We start from the raw sequence: 20,459 nt of genomic DNA, 5'->3' as shown, positions 1-20,459 counted from the left end.
TGTGATATGTCTGAGAGTGTGACGTTATAAAAAAACAATTTCTACCACACTGTAAATATTCATATAAATCCAGATATCTCGAAAGGTTTTATCCACAAATTCATCACAGATATTATTGTATTTCAGGCGTCTTTAATTGAGTCCATGATTTCATATCAAAAGTGAAATTAAAGATATAATTATTCTGAGGATTATTTGCATCAATTGTTGAAATAAATTAGAGCTTACACTCGAGGTGACTTCAACACATCTTGAAATGCTATCTCAAATACAAATGATTTCAGATATCTGCAATTTCATTCGTGATATCACAAATGATTTTAGGATATGGTGAAGCAAATTATTATTTTTTCCATATTTACATTGGTACATAGACTCCAGTGATGTTTAAATACATATTGTAAATTTTAATTAGAAAACATTTTACCGAATACATCATGCAGAAGTTAAAACATCATTCAGAAAGCAGAATGTGGCAGATCGACCAGAATTTGAAATTGAATGATTTATTCATGAACATATCATAGCAGAAGATTTTGTCAGTTCATAATATTTTTTAAGCTCCTGTTGTAAAACTGAATGAAAGGTTGGCATATGTTTAGATATTTTACAGTTAAAGATGATATTTTTGAAAAGGATAAGAATCACGTTCATTGGATCATTATTTTTATGGCCGATTCAGAGTAAACTTTGTTCTTTCGTGAACTTTAAATTTACATCCAGAATTCAAGATTTTGCCAAATAGGAGTAACCTTGCTACAATCATAAAATAGGTGTGTTATGGTCTCTAAAGAACCAGAAGAATAGCTGCACAAGTCATGATCGATTGCATCTTAAAAAGTCTACTATTTGTTGGCAAAAGATAGAGTTTGTAATGAAACCATTGCAGATTGGTGTCTTTGGAACACCGGAACGGGATATGGTTATATTGTTGCCAATAGTTTGTATCGATTTCATTCTCTGGTATCCTATTCCATTTTTTCACAATGCTGATTTTATATTGATTTTGTTTCAAGTAAAGCCCTGTAAAATATTTGACTTCCGTGTTTTGTCTAGTCAAAAAGTTTAACATATATAGTTGCTAAGTTGACGTTACTTCTTTTGAGGAATGCTCTAACTGAGTTAATGACTCCTGAATATATTAGAAAGTTTGTTTTAACATACACGTAAAATAGTTTTCCTATCGATTAAGATGTTTTGATTATACCAGATAAATTGAGAGGTGATATTTTGTGAATCTGCTTCCCCAATGTCTTGATGGCAAGTCCCACCAGGCATTCAGAAGATCACAGTAGAAATTGTTGCGAACAAGTGGAATGATAACTTTTTCTTAGATTGGACAATTATATTCAAACATAGTGAAGGAAATTATGATATCTTGAAAATATTTTCTATTTCTTAAATTGGATTAATGACATAGTAAGAGAATTTTAAAATGTTGAATCATGTTTTTCTAGTGATATCCGTAATTTAATTCCTGATATCCTGTCATTAAATATAGATATGAAACATTTATACCCGACATCTTGAATTGATACGTTTCTTATAGGCATCTTCAAATAATGAAGTACTCTGGGTAATGTTTCAAATCATGGCGTTAAGCAGACACGCCATGATATAACTTGGCGGTGGGGTAGCCAGGTGGTTAAAGCGTTGGCTCGTCACGCCGAAGATCACTGATTCGACTCCCCACATCGGTGCAATGTGTGGATCCCATTTCTGGTGTAATCCGCAGCGATATTGCTGGAATATTGCTAAAAGCGGCGTAAAACGATACTCACTCACTCATGAAATAACTGGACAGGGGGTTGCTACCATTGTAAAAAAGCCAGGCCTTACACATAATTGTTGCTAAAAGGTTGCGCAAGCCCTCAATACTATCTAATATAAAGTTTTGCAACCTATCGGGCTTGCACGAAAAATTGGCTTGCAACGCGCCTGCTGGAATACTGTTTGAAGCGGTGTTAAGCCACAATCACTCACTCATTCTCCCTTATCCGGAGGCGTATGCCTTCACTTCGGTGATAACCATAATGATCTGGCCAAGATGGGGTCTGCCCTTGCCATGCTGCAGTCTGAAATTTCTAACTATGATTCTATGAAGTGGAAGACAAAATATCGTTAGCACATAGCTGGGCAGTCAAATGTCCAACCACGATGACCAAGTCAGTTCGCCTGTCATGTGTGATACCTACCCCAACGATGGCACAATGACACTGGCATAAGGCTCCGTGCAAACAACGTTTTCTGCCATTTGTCGATTGGAGACAAAGTTTTGATTCGTCTGTAAACATGACATAAAGCAATTGAGCCATTGACCGTTCCTGGTGTTGCCAGCCTGGCCCCAAAATTTGCCGCCTGTGGTAAGCCGTTAGGGGCACATCCTTTACAGAACGCCGTGCTTTCCTATCCTTGTGTCATGTAAGTTCGATCACTTAAGAACTGTCGCTGAAGTTTCAAAGTTTTATTCATATAATCTTATTTTCAAATCTCTTACCTCTAAACTTGTTTATTTATGTCAAACATTTCCAAAATCCAGGTATTTTTACTGCTTTTCACAATCGCGGCATGGCCGCCCTCTCACTGTCAACACAAGTGACCCAGAAAGCTACGTCACATAAGTTCGATCATATGATTGGCTGGCTTGTCGCGTAAACAGGATGACTTGTATGGACGATCTCTTGTGTCAAATTCAGAGCTAGAGCAGTCCCAAGTAATTTTATGGTATTTATGTCCATGAAACGTTCATTTTATGTTTCAATACTTCTAAAAACTATGAAAAGTCACAAATATTCAGCTTATATAAAAGTATTATGCAGGGAATTATTCTTCAGGCCCATCGTGACGGGCATCAAACCTCAGAATGTAGACAAACACCACGAACTGGCTTGCAGAAACGTAAATGTGTTCTGTGCTGACATGTAGGGTGGGTACATTGTGCCCAGGTTGTATTTATCAATGAGGCAATAGCTCGAACTTCATCAGGTACAAATTCACGGAAATTCTCAAAAAAGCATTAAGTTTTCTATAAGAAATGGCCCTTACTTGTTTCCAAAGTTTTAAATTTTGACAAGGATATCACGTGTCTGGACATGTCACAATTAGACCAGCAATGTAAACAAACAGAAGACAGGGGTGCTGTCAATTTACAACGTGTGAAAATTATACTGTTTACATTTTATTTGAGCTGATAAAGTTACATTATTGATCTAGGGTTAAAAAGTAGTTGTTTGCTGAAAATGAGCTATAACGTACATTTGGTAACTTGACACGAAACATTTTCCGGTCCAAACGAATGAAAGTGGTGTCACCAGAAGATCAAAGCTGCAGATATCGTAAGTTATCCTTACATATTGCGACAATTACCATTCAAAATGGGCGATCGAAGTTACATGACGATCGAACTTGTGTGACTTGACGATACTTAGAGACGCATTTAGGATGGTGTTGAAGTTCGCCTTCCTGTTATATTGTACGGAATTATCTACTGATATGTCTGAATCTGTTTTCTCTTGAGTAGTCACTTAATGTAGTGAGAGGACGCTTTGAACGAGCCCGTCCCAAAATTACACTTTTGATTTGCCCAACATACAGTGGTGACATTACACCCGGAATTCGCCATTTTGTCTGTCCACCGCCATTTTGTCTGTCAGGGAGGTGTTATCAAGTGTATGATAAACTCAGTTGCACATGTACAAGTGCAGTCAAAATAGTTTTAAAAACTTTGTGATAATCTAGTTGTAATACTGTCCTCCGACGACTTATCATTGATGTATAGTGTTCTCTCGTCACCCTTCTCCATTACGTGCTGTTGATGTGTACTTTGGAACTGTATTGTGATTAGTTGTTGCACTCAGATAGAACCCGCAGTATTGTAATTTACACCTTAACGAGTGCACGATTCGGATGATTAGTTCCCGCGTTTTAACGACATTACATATACATATTATGTCTTGTATATTTATGACTTATAACCTTATCCAAAGTCAAACTTAATTAATTTCAGTGTTATGATATGAAGGAAAAACCCACTACATTACTGGTCTATTTAGAAAACATCAGGCATGCATTAGACACGCTAATAAAGAAATACCCGACACGGTGAGTCAGAGTTTGTCCTAACAATGATGTTTATGTACGCTAGGGTAGACTTGTGTTTAGAGCGTTCGCTCATCCTGGTTTGGGGTTGATTATAAGGGTACAATGATGAAGCTCAACTCTGGTGTCCTTCGACGTGATATTGCTTAAAGCTCTTCTCTCAATCACTAACTGGTCCACTTGAATTTATCTCTCCATGTTGCTTCAAGTTATGTGTTCAACAAAGAACATGTATATGCCACGCATACTTAATATCATTCTGTTTATGTTATCGACTCAGCTGTGTCAGCTATAAGTACTACACCAACAACATGTAATCTGAAATTTATAGCCATCATCAAAGGGGCGGTTATGTGCGGCGACGCTTTGTTGATGACCCACCAATAAAGAATAGGACTGAGGCCACTGCCTTGTTGAACACCGACAATAAGTTTCCAAGAATTTCACTTTATACGGCAGCTTAATGTGACGTCACTCATGCTCAGATCATGTTCATATTTAGACATATGTGATGTAGTCAAATGAACATTCTTTTGTATCATTCTTTTTTAGTAATTAAACACCTGAGCACAGAATGCTTTTCTCTAAGGGCATTTGATACTAGTCCTATGTAATGTTAGAAAAGATATTGTAATTTTCCTACAATGAACTGCGCATGTGCACCGACATGCGTATTTAGTTTTCCGTGGACATGAGTTGGACGGCTGTCATGGTTGTCCAACGAAATCCACATTCCGAAGTTCCACTCCTGAAGCAACATCCCAGGTTATGTAAGTACTGCTTTTATAACTGGTCCTGTCATGTATCTTTATCTATCTTTATTGTCATTCAAACTAATAGATTATTGTTCAGATTTTGAATCTTGTTATATATGTAACTGTGTGTAAGCAATGACGAGTCCACCGGACATGTTAATAATAAGTGAATTTATTATAGTGTCGGCTGTACAAGTAGAAATCGCGTTCTTAAAGAAGTATTTTCCTCCTTAGTTGAAACGTTTCATGTTTGTTTACAACGTAGTATTCAAAGGTGATCTCATCATATAATGGACGCCATTTGCAATCCACATGACATCAAACAACAATGAGCAAAGTATTCCAGTATAGAAAAATCGCAATACAAATGTTACAATACAATAGAAGCAACTATTAAGTACATTGATGTTCTGAAAGATACATATTGTGTTCCTATAGAACACTGCTCTCTCGTATGTATTCCAGTGAACTGTAAATGAACTGCTATACTTGGAAAAATGAAAAAGAAAGTAGGAAATCGGTTTTATAATCTAGGTCAATACATGAACAACAACGGGCGAGGCGTTACATGCAGCTGACAGAAGGCTGTGGTTATCTCACTGAAATGTTTGCCTGACTTAGCAAGTGTACACGAAAATGAACCTATTTTTCTTGCTCTTTTTTAATATGAAAATTATTTACTTGGTACTTTTAAAGACAAAAACAGTAAAATTATAAAATTAACTATATATTTTTTGCAGGAAAACGATTTTTATTTTACACATTTACCAAGTGTTCCATTTCAATAGTAAAAACACCATGGCTTATGTCCCTTGGAAATGACGTAATTGGTGCCACATTTATAAACAAATGACGTCATCAGGTTGTATGGAACCGCTTCACGTAGTGCAAGCACAAGTGTTTGATTCCAGCGCCTCAGATGCGCATCCTATTGAATTGAACATGGTGCACTGTTCGGTTCCTCGCTGTATGAACCACAATGCAAACAAACATGAAACCAAAGTGAGTTATTTCCGCTCCCCCAAATCACCACGGAGAAGACAAGAATGGATAAAATTCTGTAAAAAGAAGGATAGTGACTGGAATGGCCCGACTAGTGAATCGCGGGGGTGTGTGGCGCACTTCGATACTTGGTGTCGTGTGTCGCGATCGACGACTCTCAGTCAGTCAGCTGATCGGAAACAACTACGCCCCGATGCGGTTCCATCCTTGTATGGTAATGAGGTCAAGGGACAGCACTCTCATCAAGAGCCCGACTGGTCAGTTTTTGTAAACAAACGACGTAAAGTCGAGGGAACTCTGGTAAGTAAGTGAATACCAAAATAATGTAAACATGCTACCCTAGTTTATAAGACTGTAGTTTATATATATAAAATACAGAAGTATTTATTCATAGTTTCGGTAGCTAATTAGGTGTGCGTCTCGTTCACTTCCTGGTTTCAATGACATCGATCCTCGGTGATCAGCTGATCGTTGAGCTAAAAGTATTGTGCTTGGTTTTGTGATTTTGAATCGGAACCATTTGTAGAATTTTTGGGGGGGTGAATAACGTCATCGAATGCTTTTCTTTTGAAATTTGTAGCCGTTCTCATTCACGACTGGGGGTGGTGTTTACCAATACTAGTTCCCCTCGATGCCGGAGGGCAGTCAGTGTGTGGAGGAAAACGAAGCTGTCAACATCCACTCACGTACATCTTCTACTACTGAGACAGTTGACGTGGGAACAGACACAAACCAACTCATTTCGGTAAGAACATTAATAAAGATATAAAATAAAGAACAAATTACCTGTATGTTATTTCGCATGTTAATTAATACAATATTTAAATCTGACTTTCCTTATAGACCATGCTTTAAAAAATACAGAAAAGTTAGGGTAATAAAACAACACTTACTGACAAATTTTAATTAATGTAAATTATATTGCATATTTTTTTTACAATTTTTGAATGTTTGTATTGTATATTCCAAATGTCTAGTGTCGGAGTAAGTCCTGTCAGTGTGTGACACCCTCCTTGATGTCGACTGGTACCCAGAAGAGCATGAACACATCTTGGTGCACAATTGCTGTCCAGTGTACACCAGGGGATGGCCTAAAAGTCGGGCCGGGCCGGGCCGGGCCAAGGCGGGCCAAATCTATTATTGGCTAATAAACCCATTAACGAAAATCATGCCTACAACTACTCAATGCAACATACATTCATGATAATAATGATCAATCGGAAGCAACAAACGCGTACCATAATAACTTTATTACGAGTAAATCGGCTAAAATCCAGGAAGACGAGAAGCCTGTGAACTGGCTGACCGAGGTTACGTCTAAAAGTGGAATCGTTAAACGAAACGGGACTTAATACGTATAAATACTTCAGCCAATTCCGATACACATTTCCGTTGGCCCGAAAATGTTTTTACATCTATATCAAATCACATACCACCCCATAAATTCACTATTCATCGTATTTAAAGCATGCGCACATTGAAATGATACGATCTCTTCCCCACACTCTCAACATTATCTCGGCCACAATTTTCCGCCCGTCTTGGCTCGAGCCGTCTAAAGCAACTTAAACGTAACACACGTATCTTGTGTTTAATTCCATAGACTGGTATTATATCTACCTAAATATCGCTTTCTAATGTTATAAAATGCAATATGTAAAGAAAACTGCTCCGTTAAAGTGAAGCCCTTGTCTCTCATTTTTCAACATAACCTCAATCAAAACTGTTTAGTCTCTGTTCAGCCCGACTTCGTCCGGGCTGTCAAAAACAACCTAAACCTCACAGATGTATCTTGAAATGTGTTTAAATCCATAGATTGGTATTGTATCTACCTACATATCACTTCACAGAGTCTCAAAGCGTAGTATGTGAAGCAAACACCTTGCTCAAAGTGAAGCCCTATTTTCTATACATCCTAAACAAAGACACAGTATCACAAGCTTTCGGTCCGGCTTGGCCAGGGCTCTCAAACGCACCTTATACCTCATAGATGTTTCTTGAAATGTGTTTAAATCCATAGATTGGTATTATATCTACCTAAATATCACTTTGTAATGTTATCAAATGCAACATGTGAAGATAACTGGTTCTTTAAAGTTAGCCCTTTTCTCTCTCCATTCTCAACATAGCCTCAATCAAAAGTGTTTAGTCTCTGTTCAGCCCGACTTGGCCCGTGCTGTCAAAAACACCTTAAACCTCACACATGTATCTTGAAATGTGTTTATGTCCATGCATAAGTGTTATATCTACCTACATATCACTTCACAGAGTCTCAAAGCGTAGTATTTGAAGCAAACACCTTGCTCAAAGTGAAGCCCTATTTTCTATACATTCTCAACAAAGACACAGTATCACAAGCTTTCGGTCCGGCTTGGCCAGGGCTCTCAAACGCACCTTATACCTCATAGATGTATCTTGAAATGTGTTTAAATCCATAGATTGGTATTATATCTGCCTAATTATCACTTTGTAATGTTATCACATGCAACATGTAAAGATAACTGGTTCTTTAAAGTTAGCCCTTTTCTCTCTCCATTCTCAACATAGCCTCAATCAAAAGTGTTTAGTCTCTGTTCAGCCCGACTTGGCCCGTGCTGTCAAAAACACCTTAAACCTCACACATGTATCTTGAAATGTCTTTATAGCCATAGATTAGTGTTATATCTACCTACATATCACTTCACAGAGTCTCAAAGCGTAGTATGTGAAGCAAACACCTTGCTCAAAGTGAAGCCCTATTTTCTATACATCCTCAACAAAGACACAGTATCACAAGCTTTCGGTCCGGCTTGGCCAGGGCTCTCAAACGCACCTTATACCTCATAGATGTATCTTGAAATGTGTTTAAATCCATAGATTGGTATTATATCTACCTAAATATCACTTTGTAATGTTATCACATGCAACATGTAAAGATAACTGGTTCTTTAAAGTTAGCCCTTTTCTCTCTCCATTCTCAACATAGCCTCAATCAAAAGTGTTTAGTCTCTATTCAGCCCGACTTGGCCCGTGCTGTCAAAAACACCTTAAACCTCACACATGTATCTTGAAATGACTTTATGTCCATAGATTGGTATTGTATCTACCTACATATCACTTCACAGAGTCTCAAAGCGTAGTATGTGAAGCAAACACCTTGCTCAAAGTGAAGCCCTATTTTCTATACATCCTAAACAAAGACACAGTATCACAAGCTTTCGGTCCGGCTTGGCCAGGGCTCTCAAACGCACCTTATACCTCATAGATGTTTCTTGAAATGTGTTTAAATCCATAGATTGGTATTATATCTACCTAAATATCACTTTGTAATGTTATCAAATGCAACATGTGAAGATAACTGGTTCTTTAAAGTTAGCCCTTTTCTCTCTCCATTCTCAACATAGCCTCAATCAAAAGTGTTTAGTCTCTGTTCAGCCCGACTTGGCCCGTGCTGTCAAAAACACCTTAAACCTCACACATGTATCTTGAAATGTGTTTATGTCCATACATAAGTGTTATATCTACCTACATATCACTTCACAGAGTCTCAAAGCGTAGTATTTGAAGCAAACACCTTGCTCAAAGTGAAGCCCTATTTTCTATACATTCTCAACAAAGACACAGTATCACAAGCTTTCGGTCCGGCTTGGCCAGGGCTCTCAAACGCACCTTATACCTCATAGATGTATCTTGAAATGTGTTTAAATCCATAGATTGGTATTATATCTACCTAAATATCACTTTGTAATGTTATCACATGCAACATGTAAAGATAACTGGTTCTTTAAAGTTAGCCCTTTTCTCTCTCCATTCTCAACATAGCCTCAATCAAAAGTGTTTAGTCTCTGTTCAGCCCGACTTGGCCTGTGCTGTCAAAAACACCTTAAACCTCACACATGTATCTTGAAATGACTTTATGTCCATAGATTGGTATTGTATCTACCTACATATCACTTCACAGAGTCTCAAAGCGTAGTATGTGAAGCAAACACCTTGCTCAAAGTGAAGCCCTATTTTCTATACATCCTAAACAAAGACACAGTATCACAAGCTTTCGGTCCGGCTTGGCCAGGGCTCTCAAACGCACCTTATACCTCATAGATGTTTCTTGAAATGTGTTTAAATCCATAGATTGGTATTATATCTACCTAAATATCACTTTGTAATGTTATCAAATGCAACATGTGAAGATAACTGGTTCTTTAAAGTTAGCCCTTTTCTCTCTCCATTCTCAACATAGCCTCAATCAAAAGTGTTTAGTCTCTGTTCAGCCCGACTTGGCCCGTGCTGTCAAAAAAACACCTTAAACCTCACACATGTATCTTGAAATGTGTTTATGTCCATACATAAGTGTTATATCTACCTACATATCACTTCACAGAGTCTCAAAGCGTAGTATTTGAAGCAAACACCTTGCTCAAAGTGAAGCCCTATTTTCTATACATTCTCAACAAAGACACAGTATCACAAGCTTTCGGTCCGGCTTGGCCAGGGCTCTCAAACGCACCTTATACCTCATAGATGTATCTTGAAATGTGTTTAAATCCATAGATTGGTATTATATCTACCTAAATATCACTTTGTAATGTTATCACATGCAACATGTAAAGATAACTGGTTCGTTAAAGTTAGCCCTTTTCTCTCTCCATTCTCAACATAGCCTCAATCAAAAGTGTTTAGTCTCTGTTCAGCCCGACTTGGCCCGTGCTGTCGAAAACACCTTAAACCTCACACATGTATCTTGAAATGTCTTTATAGCCATAGATTAGTGTTATATCTACCTACATATCACTTCACAGAGTCTCAAAGCGTAGTATGTGAAGCAAACACCTTGCTCAAAGTGAAGCCCTATTTTCTATACATCCTCAACAAAGACACAGTATCACAAGCTTTCGGTCCGGCTTGGCCAGGGCTCTCAAACGCACCTTATACCTCATAGATGTATCTTGAAATGTGTTTAAATCCATAGATTGGTATTATATCTACCTAAATATCACTTTGTAATGTTATCACATGCAACATGTAAAGATAACTGGTTCTTTAAAGTTAGCCCTTTTCTCTCTCCATTCTCAACATAGCCTCAATCAAAAGTGTTTAGTCTCTATTCAGCCCGACTTGGCCCGTGCTGTCAAAAACACCTTAAACCTCACACATGTATCTTGAAATGTGTTTATGTCCATACATTAGTGTTATATCTACCTACATATCAATTCACAGAGTCTCAAAGCGTAGTATTTGAAGCAAACACCTTGCTCAAAGTGAAGCCCTATTTTCTATACATTCTCAACAAAGACACAGTATCACAAGCTTTCGGTCCGGCTTGGCCAGGGCTCTCAAACGCACCTTATACCTCATAGATGTATCTTGAAATGTGTTTAAATCCATAGATTGGTATTATATCTACCTAAATATCACTTTGTAATGTTATCACATGCAACATGTAAAGATAACTGGTTCTTTAAAGTTAGCCCTTTTCTCTCTCCTTTCTCAACATAGCCTCAATCAAAAGTGTTTAGTCTCTGTTCAGCCCGACTTGGCCCGTGCTGTCAAAAACACCTTAAACCTCACACATGTATCTTGAAATGTCTTTATAGCCATAGATTAGTGTTATATCTACCTACATATCACTTCACAGAGTCTCAAAGCGTAGTATTTGAAGCAAACACCTTGCTCAAAGTGAAGACCTAACTTTAACGAACCAGTTATCTTTACATATTGCATTTGACAACATTACAAAGGGATGTTTAGGTAGATATAATACCAATCTATGGATTTAAACACATTTCAAGATACATGTGTGAGGTATAAGGTGCGTTTGAGAGCCCGGGCCAAGCCGGACCGAAAGCTTGTGATACTGTGTCTTTGTTTAGAATGTATAGAAAATAGGGCTTCACTTTGAGCAAGGTGTTTGCTTCAAATACTACGCTTTGAGACTCTGTGAAGTGATATGTAGGTAGATATAACACTAATCTATGGCTATAAAGACATTTCAAGATACATGTGTAAGGTTTAAGGTGTTTTTGACAGCACGGGCCAAGTCGGGCTGAACAGAGACTAAACACTTTTGATTGAGGCTATGTTGAGAATGGAGAGAGAAAAGGGCTAACTTCACTTTTACTTTACTTTATGAAGTGGTATTTAAGTAGATATAATACCATTTTGTGCTTCATAGGTATTCGTAAATATAAGCATATGCATACGCGCTGGCTATCTGATTTGGGCTGGTATTGTTTACAATGAAAACACATAAGAATTTTTGTGTTTGTGAATGCATACTTTGTTTGATCCTTTATAACATATTACAAAATTGTGTGATTTCAAATGTTTCTTTTAATACACGTAATCATGTCATATTTGCCCATTGACACTCGCTGATATCCACGTCTCTTTAACATAAACATCCTGTGCTGATTCAACCTGAGACAATAAAGGTTAATTAGGGAACCCCAATATCTTAATTAAGGAAAGAAAAGCAGTCAAAACACTGTCACTTCCTGCCCAGGACCCCCGGATGTCACACGCTAAGAAAAGTAAGCAACCTTCCCCCATAGACATATCAAGGAAAACACATAACAACAAGGTGGTGTCTTTTCTACGGGAAGCTCGGTATGTAGTCATTGTTGTTGTGTGGGTTTGTTTTCACCATTAACTATACATTTTCAATCAAACTATGCATTTGTGAAGGCAGGAAGTGTATCGACCCAAATGTGCAGGTTTCGTTTTAATATTCTGCAATCCATTTTTAGTATTACCCGGTGGCCCGGCCCGGCCCGACTTTTCTTGGCCCGACTTTTAGGCCATCCCGTACACCAGATACATGCGACCGTGCTACACAATATGAGGTAACAATAACATGTTTACAATAACTACTCATTCAAAATCTACATCCAGTGAATATTGTTCTGTATTGAAACATGTACATTATGTTATGTTTTAGTGATATTGTAACAGAATTGATTTTGATGTAAATATCTGGTAGTAACTGAGCATTAGTGTATGCACTTACAGCCCTAATACTATTTATGCAAATTGGTCACATTGTTACACAGGCACCAGGTGATGCTGACAGCAAGAACAATATGCCTGACACAACTGATGATGGAAATGACACTGATGAAGATTACAATTCTCATTCAAGTCAGATCAAGTTCGAAGAATCTCAATCCCAGCCAGAGTATGTATTAAATGTGCCAATTCCCAATTCATGATATATCTGCCATATAAACGTGTAATAATTGTGATCGCACTGATGTAACATGTACAATCTTCTATGTGATTTTGACAGTTGTTAATTCACATTTCAGGTCCCTGAACAACCATATGGAAGAAACAAAGTTCCTGGTGTTTGAATCCAATTTGCTGACACTTTTCATGTTTTGCAAATTCTGCTTTTATTCATGCAGAGCCAAAATTTATCATATCTGTGGTAGTCTGGTGACAGTGCAGGTACAGTGCCTCACACACCAAGAGCATGCATACTTCTGGAATAGTCAGACAATACACAAACAATTGCCACTTGGCAATTTAGCCATAGCTTGTGCTGTTTTCTTTAGTAGTCTTTGCCCAGCAAAGGCTCTAAGGAGCTATTCAACTATGAACATGTACAATATAAGCATGTCAACATTTCATAAACTCCAGAGAAGCTACATAGTCCCAGCTATTTCAAGGGTGTGGTCAAAACACCAACCTCAGCTATTAGCTGAAAGGAAAGAGAAATCTGTACGTCTGGCAGGGGATGCAAGGTGTTGTTCACCTGGACATACAGGTATGTCCACACTAGTTTGGCTTCAATAACTTATTTGGCTTATAAATTTCATGTGTAACTGGGAATAGTAAGAAGAATTGTCTCAAAACCATTATGAAATAGAAATGTTTCACTGTATTTGATATATTTAACATGAGCATGTCTTGGAAGAAAAGTTGTGTCAATTGTACATAGTATGTATGTGTTTATGTATTACAGCTAAGTATGGAAGCTATACATTGATCGATGTGGACACACATCAAGTTTTGGACATCCAGTTGGTGCAGGTAAGAATACAATCCTGTCATAACATAAAATGACATGCACAGCATAAGAGTGAACATGCTCAGTTGTGTACAGTAATACTTTCTGATATCAAATACTTGAAAATGACTTAATTTACATTGCTCTGTTTCAGTCAAATGAAGTGGCCAATTCGAATGCCATGGAACTTGAAAGATTGAAAAGGGGCCTTGCACATCTTGAGAATGCCAGAGTAAATGTTTCAGACATAATAACAGACCGACACATTCAAGTAAAAGCCTATATAAAGAGGGAGAAAGGTGGCATTAAACATTGGTTTGATGTATGGCATGTTGCTAAAGGTGAATAGTTTTTAAGACCCATCATATCGTGATTAGACTTAATATTTAGTGTCATTGACGCAGTTATGGCATGAAAATGCTTTTCAGAAAGTGGAATATAACTTAAATATTATTCGACAAATATATTAAATCACCTTAACCTTAACAAACACACTCCGAGGTAAGAAAGAAAAGCCGTCTGTACGTGTGTTTCTGAGCGAGGCCTATATATCTTTTACACCACGCCAAGAAAGAAAAGCAGGCTTCACGTGTGTTTCTGAGAGTGGCCAATATATTTCTTACACCACGCTACGAACGAAAAGCAGTCTGCACGTGTGTTTCTGAGCAGGGCCACTATATCTTTTACGCGACGCTACGAAGCTCGTTGTCTACGTCTCCATGAAAGCGAGGCGACTAACAGGATAGGGTGATCAGTCTCGCTGGCTTGGTTGAAACATGTCATCATATCCCAACTGCATAGGTCGATGAATCGTTTAATCCTATTACAGTTACAAAGAGCCTTGAAGCGGATGTACTTCACTTATCCAGTAAATAGATAGTGAGTGTAGGAGTTAAGATTTTAAGTCACACCGGCAATATTTCAGCCATATCGTGACTAAATCAAGTTATAGATTTATACTAATTAAAAGTAAATTATAAACATCTGTCAACGAATGACAGTAAAATAACTACAGTATCACAGATATAAATCTTACAACTAGTAATTAAATCTAAAACATTTAAACTAAAGATGACAATACAATATAGAATCAGGCTATAGACTGCCGACAACTGAAGGTAGGTGGCCATATCAGGTACCATGGGGACATTACAGCAGTAAATATATAAGTATTTTAGGGTGGCCAAATGAGTTCGGGTTAAGGATATGTTTTTGTATTTTATTGTTTTGTATTGTGAGTCTATATATTGTTAGTCCCGTTGTCTTTAAATATATTCATGTAGCCCATAAATACATATTGCTAATCATAAATTAAAGATCACCATAAATAAAAGGGCATGTGTTGCTATTCCCACCAGTCAGAATAACAGATTAACTACATGTATATCATGTGAGAAAGCAGGCTGTTCTTCAACTTCTTTTAAACACCAGTAGTATATCAAACCAACGGAATTTCTTCCTTAACAATGTACATGTTAATTAATAATTGATTTAACTCAACCAGGGTCTCCTCTATGGATTAGCTATGAGAATTATATTTGTACACGAAGGTTTCTACTTAAGTAGCTCGTCTTCTATCTAATACTTTTGACGTGAAGTTGTGTGGAGTCAGTCATGCGTGAAGAATTATTAACAAATAATGAAGGCTCTTATCAACATTGAGTTGTATATAACTTTCCTAATGCTTTGATACAATGTTGAGGTTTGTGTTATCCACTGCCCCGTGAAGGGGCAATATAAATTTACGAGTGCGTTCACTGTTTAATTATACTGCTCTTAATGACGAATGTCTGTATTTCTGTGTACGTTAAATGCGGAGTGAGTGTATTAGGTTCAGCACCGGTTCAGTGATGAGGACCTCACTTATAACACAGTGTTTGAGCCTAGGGTTGGAGGAATGTATTCGACGTGTATAACGTCAGTGAGTGTAATGGAGTTTATCGCATCGCGTTCATGTCTATTGTATGTTTATGATAGCGTACTAGTTTTGAATTAAGAGCTGTGAAAATCTAGTATTTTTACTGCCCTTCGGTGACAGGTTTTTACGTTCTAAATTTCTTGATTTTAATATTGACATACATTTAATTGTTCTCGCCACGATATGGCTGGGATATTGCCGATGTGCCGCTACATATTAACTCACTCACTCTATTGCACTTAAACAACGAACGTAAACCCGTTTCATAGTGCTAGTCCACTGAAGTACCATGCCGCGGTTTCACATGGGTACCCCACTCAAGCACGGTGTACTGACCCAGTCAGCCCTTGTTTCAGCCCCTTTTGTCAGACGTTCCTTCCGTCCACTGAACCGCGAGGTGGTTAACCTTTGTGAGACTAGTGAACATGGTTATAACACTGACGGTGTGATATCTGACTCAAACACAGAATACTGAGCCAGTCAGCCCCTGTTCAATCAGAATTTTTGTACCAGCTCTCCTGACCTAACCCCTGGGTCGATTTCGATAAAACTTTCAGGGATGATAGCCTGTAGGCTGAAATTGATACAATGTTGAAAAAATACCGACTTCCGGCTTCCGGTAAGGGCAGATAACCCAAAACGTCAAAATCTTTGAACCCCAATATCTCCAAAACTAGAAGAGTTAAACTGACCAATTTTCACCCAATGTAGACATCATCCTTTATGGATTCAACGCATAAAATAAGTCGGAAAACACAATGGAAGCAGTGTCAACAAAGCGAATGAAAACAGATTTTTAAATAGAGACAAAAGGCTAAATGTGTCATTTGTAGTAGGACTGTCGACGTGTGAACATCATTATGCATCCCTGTCCCATATGCTCCAAAAACACTTGTCCCGTCATATTCGAAAAAATCATTCAGGAGAAGATATCAAGCAGCAGCAGCAGCAGCCAGTACAACCACATTCATCAGAAAGTACTACTCAGTCTTTGGAAGAATTTAGACTAATACACCCATTCACCCTGATTGTGTCAGGGCCCACCTCCTGTGCGAAGACCTACTTAGTGAAACAGATTCTGGAAAGGATGAACATTAAACCTTAACCTGAACGTATTTTTTGGCTCTGCAAACGATGGCAGTCCTTGTATAACACCATTCAAACCCATGTTTATCCCTATGTGGAATTTCATCAAGGCATTCCTTCTGATCTCGAAAAGGATGCATTTCTGGACCCCCATGTGGGGAATGTGGTTATCCTCGACGTTGTCCAGGTTATCCTTGGGTAAGACGGTCTAATGTCCGCCTAGGCGTACATCAGACCGTATTACCCTCGAGAGAAGCATACAACTTATATTATACAAAAATGCTTGTTGTGTAAATATGCACAGTAGTGTTATGTGCAACTGCTTGCATCTTCCTGACGTGTTACACTAAAACCTTGTCAACATTTCATATAAAGATAATGTGTTACAAATGTGTCATATTTTTTCGACTAATAAATGTATTGTTTGGGTACAAGTCAGTGTATAGTTTGACACTTGCCTATGTCGTCTCTGCTACACATTCGCTGAAATATTATGTGCGTGGTATTGTCTGAAGTATTTATCCAAAATTGTGTAGCGGACAATTTTTCGCAATGTATATGCACATCAGCCTTTCATCAATCCTATACACGCAGTTATACATCACAGGGGAATATACATCGGTGCTGGGTTAGTTTATTGTTTAACCCTGCAATACATACTCTGCAATACGTCGGACCAGACAATTCAGTGATTTATTACAGTGATTCACGCCTGCGGGGTTCGTTGACACGCCATCAATCAAATCACCGAGTCTTACCACCCGATCCATTTCGTCCCCTCTCACAACCTGCATGGGTTGCTGGGGACCTGTTCTAACCCGTAGTGCCCACGGGGGATACAGGGATGTAATGTGTATTACTGAACGTTTAGTGAGATTACCTGATCAAGATGAGTATCGTTGCACATCGAGATGTGGTGCAATCGTGCCATGTGCGACGGAAACATAAGCAATGTAAATCCTCAATTTCTGACTCGTAAAATAAGATCAAATGTAATCACAACCATCACTTGAATTGCACCGGGAAAGATGTGAGCTGAATCAGTTGAGAGGTCGGTTGCTGATGACTATGCTATCATGAAAGTTGTTTTCAATAACTTCTATATTCTATTTATAACCACGTTTCATACCAATTACACACTCACACACGCGCGCACGCACGCACGCTTGCATTCAGGCGATAGGCAGTATGTGTTCCTTGCATTTGCGGTGAAGTGGTCCTTGATAGCAGTGCAGCTGTGGGTAACTTCTCTCATTTCTCGCGTCACGGCTGTCACGTGACTGTCCACCTGTATTTGCCAAGTATGGCCAGTCCATTGTTGAATATCATGTCGGGGTAACATGACTACCTGTATTGTCCACTTTACCCTCTACTTAGACGCTGAGCTGGACAGAGAGGTCATCGTATTGAGTCTGAAAATATCTCAAAGGTCTACATCACAGTTAATACAGATGGGTTGTTTTTCATCTATAGCACTTATAGCAAATATTGAATTATGATGAAGAAGAAATTCACATTCAAAAACAGAAACTGAAAAAACGGGTATAAACACGAACGAATTTAAAATATGTTGAAAGGGACTTGGGTAGCAGTATAAGTGATATTTGGGCTGGTATTTTATCTCAACATCTAACAATGCAGAACACATATGACACAATCGCGTTGTTCAAACATCACAGCGTAAACAGTGAAACAATACCTTGCTTGAGTGGCATTTTAGAAGTTGACAGGTACAATATAGAACACACTTTATGGATAACAACTTCACGAAATGAAGAAGCTGTTATCCATAAAGTGTGTTCTTTATTATAATGAAACAATACCTTACCAGTATATACACGGTCAACACTGCCAATCATGCTGAATAAATCGCTTATCTAATCAATTTACCAATCTAATCAAATGTACCCGTCCACAGAATAAATCAGTTTATTTTGACGCCTTGAAAACAGTGAAACAGTTTGAAGTAAGAATGGATGGACAGCACTTCAGGCATGACACTCAGTACGATCGTTATGAAACCGGCTCCTGGAGATATGTTAACCATGTTTTGGGCTAATCACATTGCCCCAAGCGGCCCCTAAACGGAATATTAGTCAGTGGACAGGTGAAGTGGACGATGCAGGACAATTGTGATTCAGTTGTCGTCCGACTCTCCTGGTGTCGACAGGGCAATGGCTAGCTGTGAACAGCGCCAGTAACAGCGGTGTCTTCATGAGCGAGATCTACCGACACAAGAGGAACAACTAGATCACTGACTTTGGAGAGTTACATCACTGGATTGATGAGGTAATCTGTCATTCGGTGATTGGACACTTACCGCATTAGTCGTTTTTACATCTGGAGACGTCGAGTCGTAACGGAACGTTACATATCCGTGTTATGCATCTAGCAAGGACGTGAAAGCTATTTAAAGGATTACATGAACTAGCAGGCACCCAAGAAGGAGAGATGCGTCAAGAAACAGAAGGAGCACCTGGACACCTACGACCCCGCCGTTGCGAGGGACGTCACCGACCTTCTCATCCGGGCGCTTCAGGAGACACCAGATGAAGAGAAGGAAGCGGTGGGTTAGACAGATGAACACATCTTGACAACAGTTCAAGAACTCGTTCACGTTGCTCTGACCGGAACGCTAGATCTGGAGGACATGAACAATCTTCCATTCATGGAGGCCTGCCTTGTGGAGATGATGTGTCACTCGTGTATCTTCCCTTTCGCCTTGCCGCACAGCAAAACAAAGGACACGTCACTGAAGAATTACCACATCCCCAATAAAACGCTGATCTTTGTTAACATGTGGTCAGTCAGCCATGACAAGGACCTGTTTCCTGATCCAGACAGGTTTGACCCCTACCGTTTCCTTGATGACACTGGACGCCGAATTGATAAGGCAAAAACTGAATTCTTCCTCCCGTTTGGAGTCGACCGTCGACGATGTCCCGGGGAACAGTTGGCAAAGATCGAACTGTTTCTGTTCTTTGCTACCATGATGCTGTAATGTAAGTTCGAGAGCCCGTTAGGTGGCGCTCCTGTGATCGACAGCAAGTATGGCCTTACTCTCAAGCCCGTGGACTTCAAGGTAGTTGTTACCAAAAGACAACCAAATGACATCAAGTGAATGGTGACCAAGATGCAGCCAAAGGACATCAAGTGAGTGGTGACCAAGAGGTAACCAAAAGGACATCAAGTTAACAGGTAATCCTATGTGAAGCAAACTTCTACAATTGCCTGCTATTTGTGTAAGATATACTGCCAATATAGATACTGATGTCGAGCATACATGTCGATACACAGAAGTCGGATATGCCACATATATGCCGAAGTCGTATATACAACCTTTATGCCGAAGTCGTATATACAACCTATATGCCGAAGTCGGATATACCACCTATATGCCGAAGTCGGAGATGTATGCGCTTTCTTATCAGTTCGGATTTAACTAGTTTTATGCATTGTGAAGTTAGATTTTGTTGTCCATTTGGCTACAGCAGAATCAGAGGTTAATAATAAACGTACCCTCATTAAACATCATGTTGTTGTTATGTTATTCTTTTTATTTACCTTAAATCAACGAGGAACAGCCGTGCCTAGAGTGTGTGAATAGGTTTTA

The 20,459-nt window shown here is 38.7% G+C and overlaps 2 protein-coding genes and 1 long non-coding RNA gene across 3 annotated transcripts; all 3 read left to right on the top strand.

Annotated features, from left to right (window-relative positions):
* The first annotated feature begins 5,996 nt into the window (after nucleotides 1–5,996).
* On the top strand, nucleotides 5,997–6,932 carry LOC124259716. The gene is made up of 3 exons (XR_006893900.1): nucleotides 5,997–6,155; nucleotides 6,436–6,600; nucleotides 6,833–6,932. It is a non-coding gene; the product is annotated as an uncharacterized LOC124259716 (long non-coding RNA).
* Nucleotides 6,933–13,336: 6,404 nt separating this feature from the next.
* LOC124259713 lies at nucleotides 13,337–14,240 on the top strand. Its single transcript, XM_046693903.1, has 3 exons — nucleotides 13,337–13,599; nucleotides 13,798–13,865; nucleotides 13,997–14,240. The coding sequence occupies exons 1-3, from the start codon at nucleotides 13,428–13,430 to the stop codon at nucleotides 14,189–14,191; spliced, it is 435 nt and encodes a 144-aa protein (XP_046549859.1). The 5' UTR covers nucleotides 13,337–13,427; the 3' UTR covers nucleotides 14,192–14,240.
* Nucleotides 14,241–18,186: 3,946 nt separating this feature from the next.
* LOC124259704 (cytochrome P450 1A1-like) lies at nucleotides 18,187–19,847 on the top strand. The gene is made up of 3 exons (XM_046693893.1): nucleotides 18,187–18,249; nucleotides 19,281–19,416; nucleotides 19,447–19,847. The coding sequence occupies exons 1-3, from the start codon at nucleotides 18,187–18,189 to the stop codon at nucleotides 19,845–19,847; spliced, it is 600 nt and encodes a 199-aa protein (XP_046549849.1).
* Nucleotides 19,848–20,459: the final 612 nt, after the last annotated feature.

The sequence above is a fragment of the Haliotis rubra genome, unplaced genomic scaffold, assembly GCF_003918875.1.
Source record: "Haliotis rubra isolate DU_JTF1 unplaced genomic scaffold, ASM391887v1 Scf733, whole genome shotgun sequence".
NCBI lineage: Eukaryota > Metazoa > Mollusca > Gastropoda > Lepetellida > Haliotidae > Haliotis > Haliotis rubra.
The sequence above is the reverse complement of the archived record's forward strand: the minus strand, read 5'-3'. Positions and strand labels throughout refer to the sequence as shown.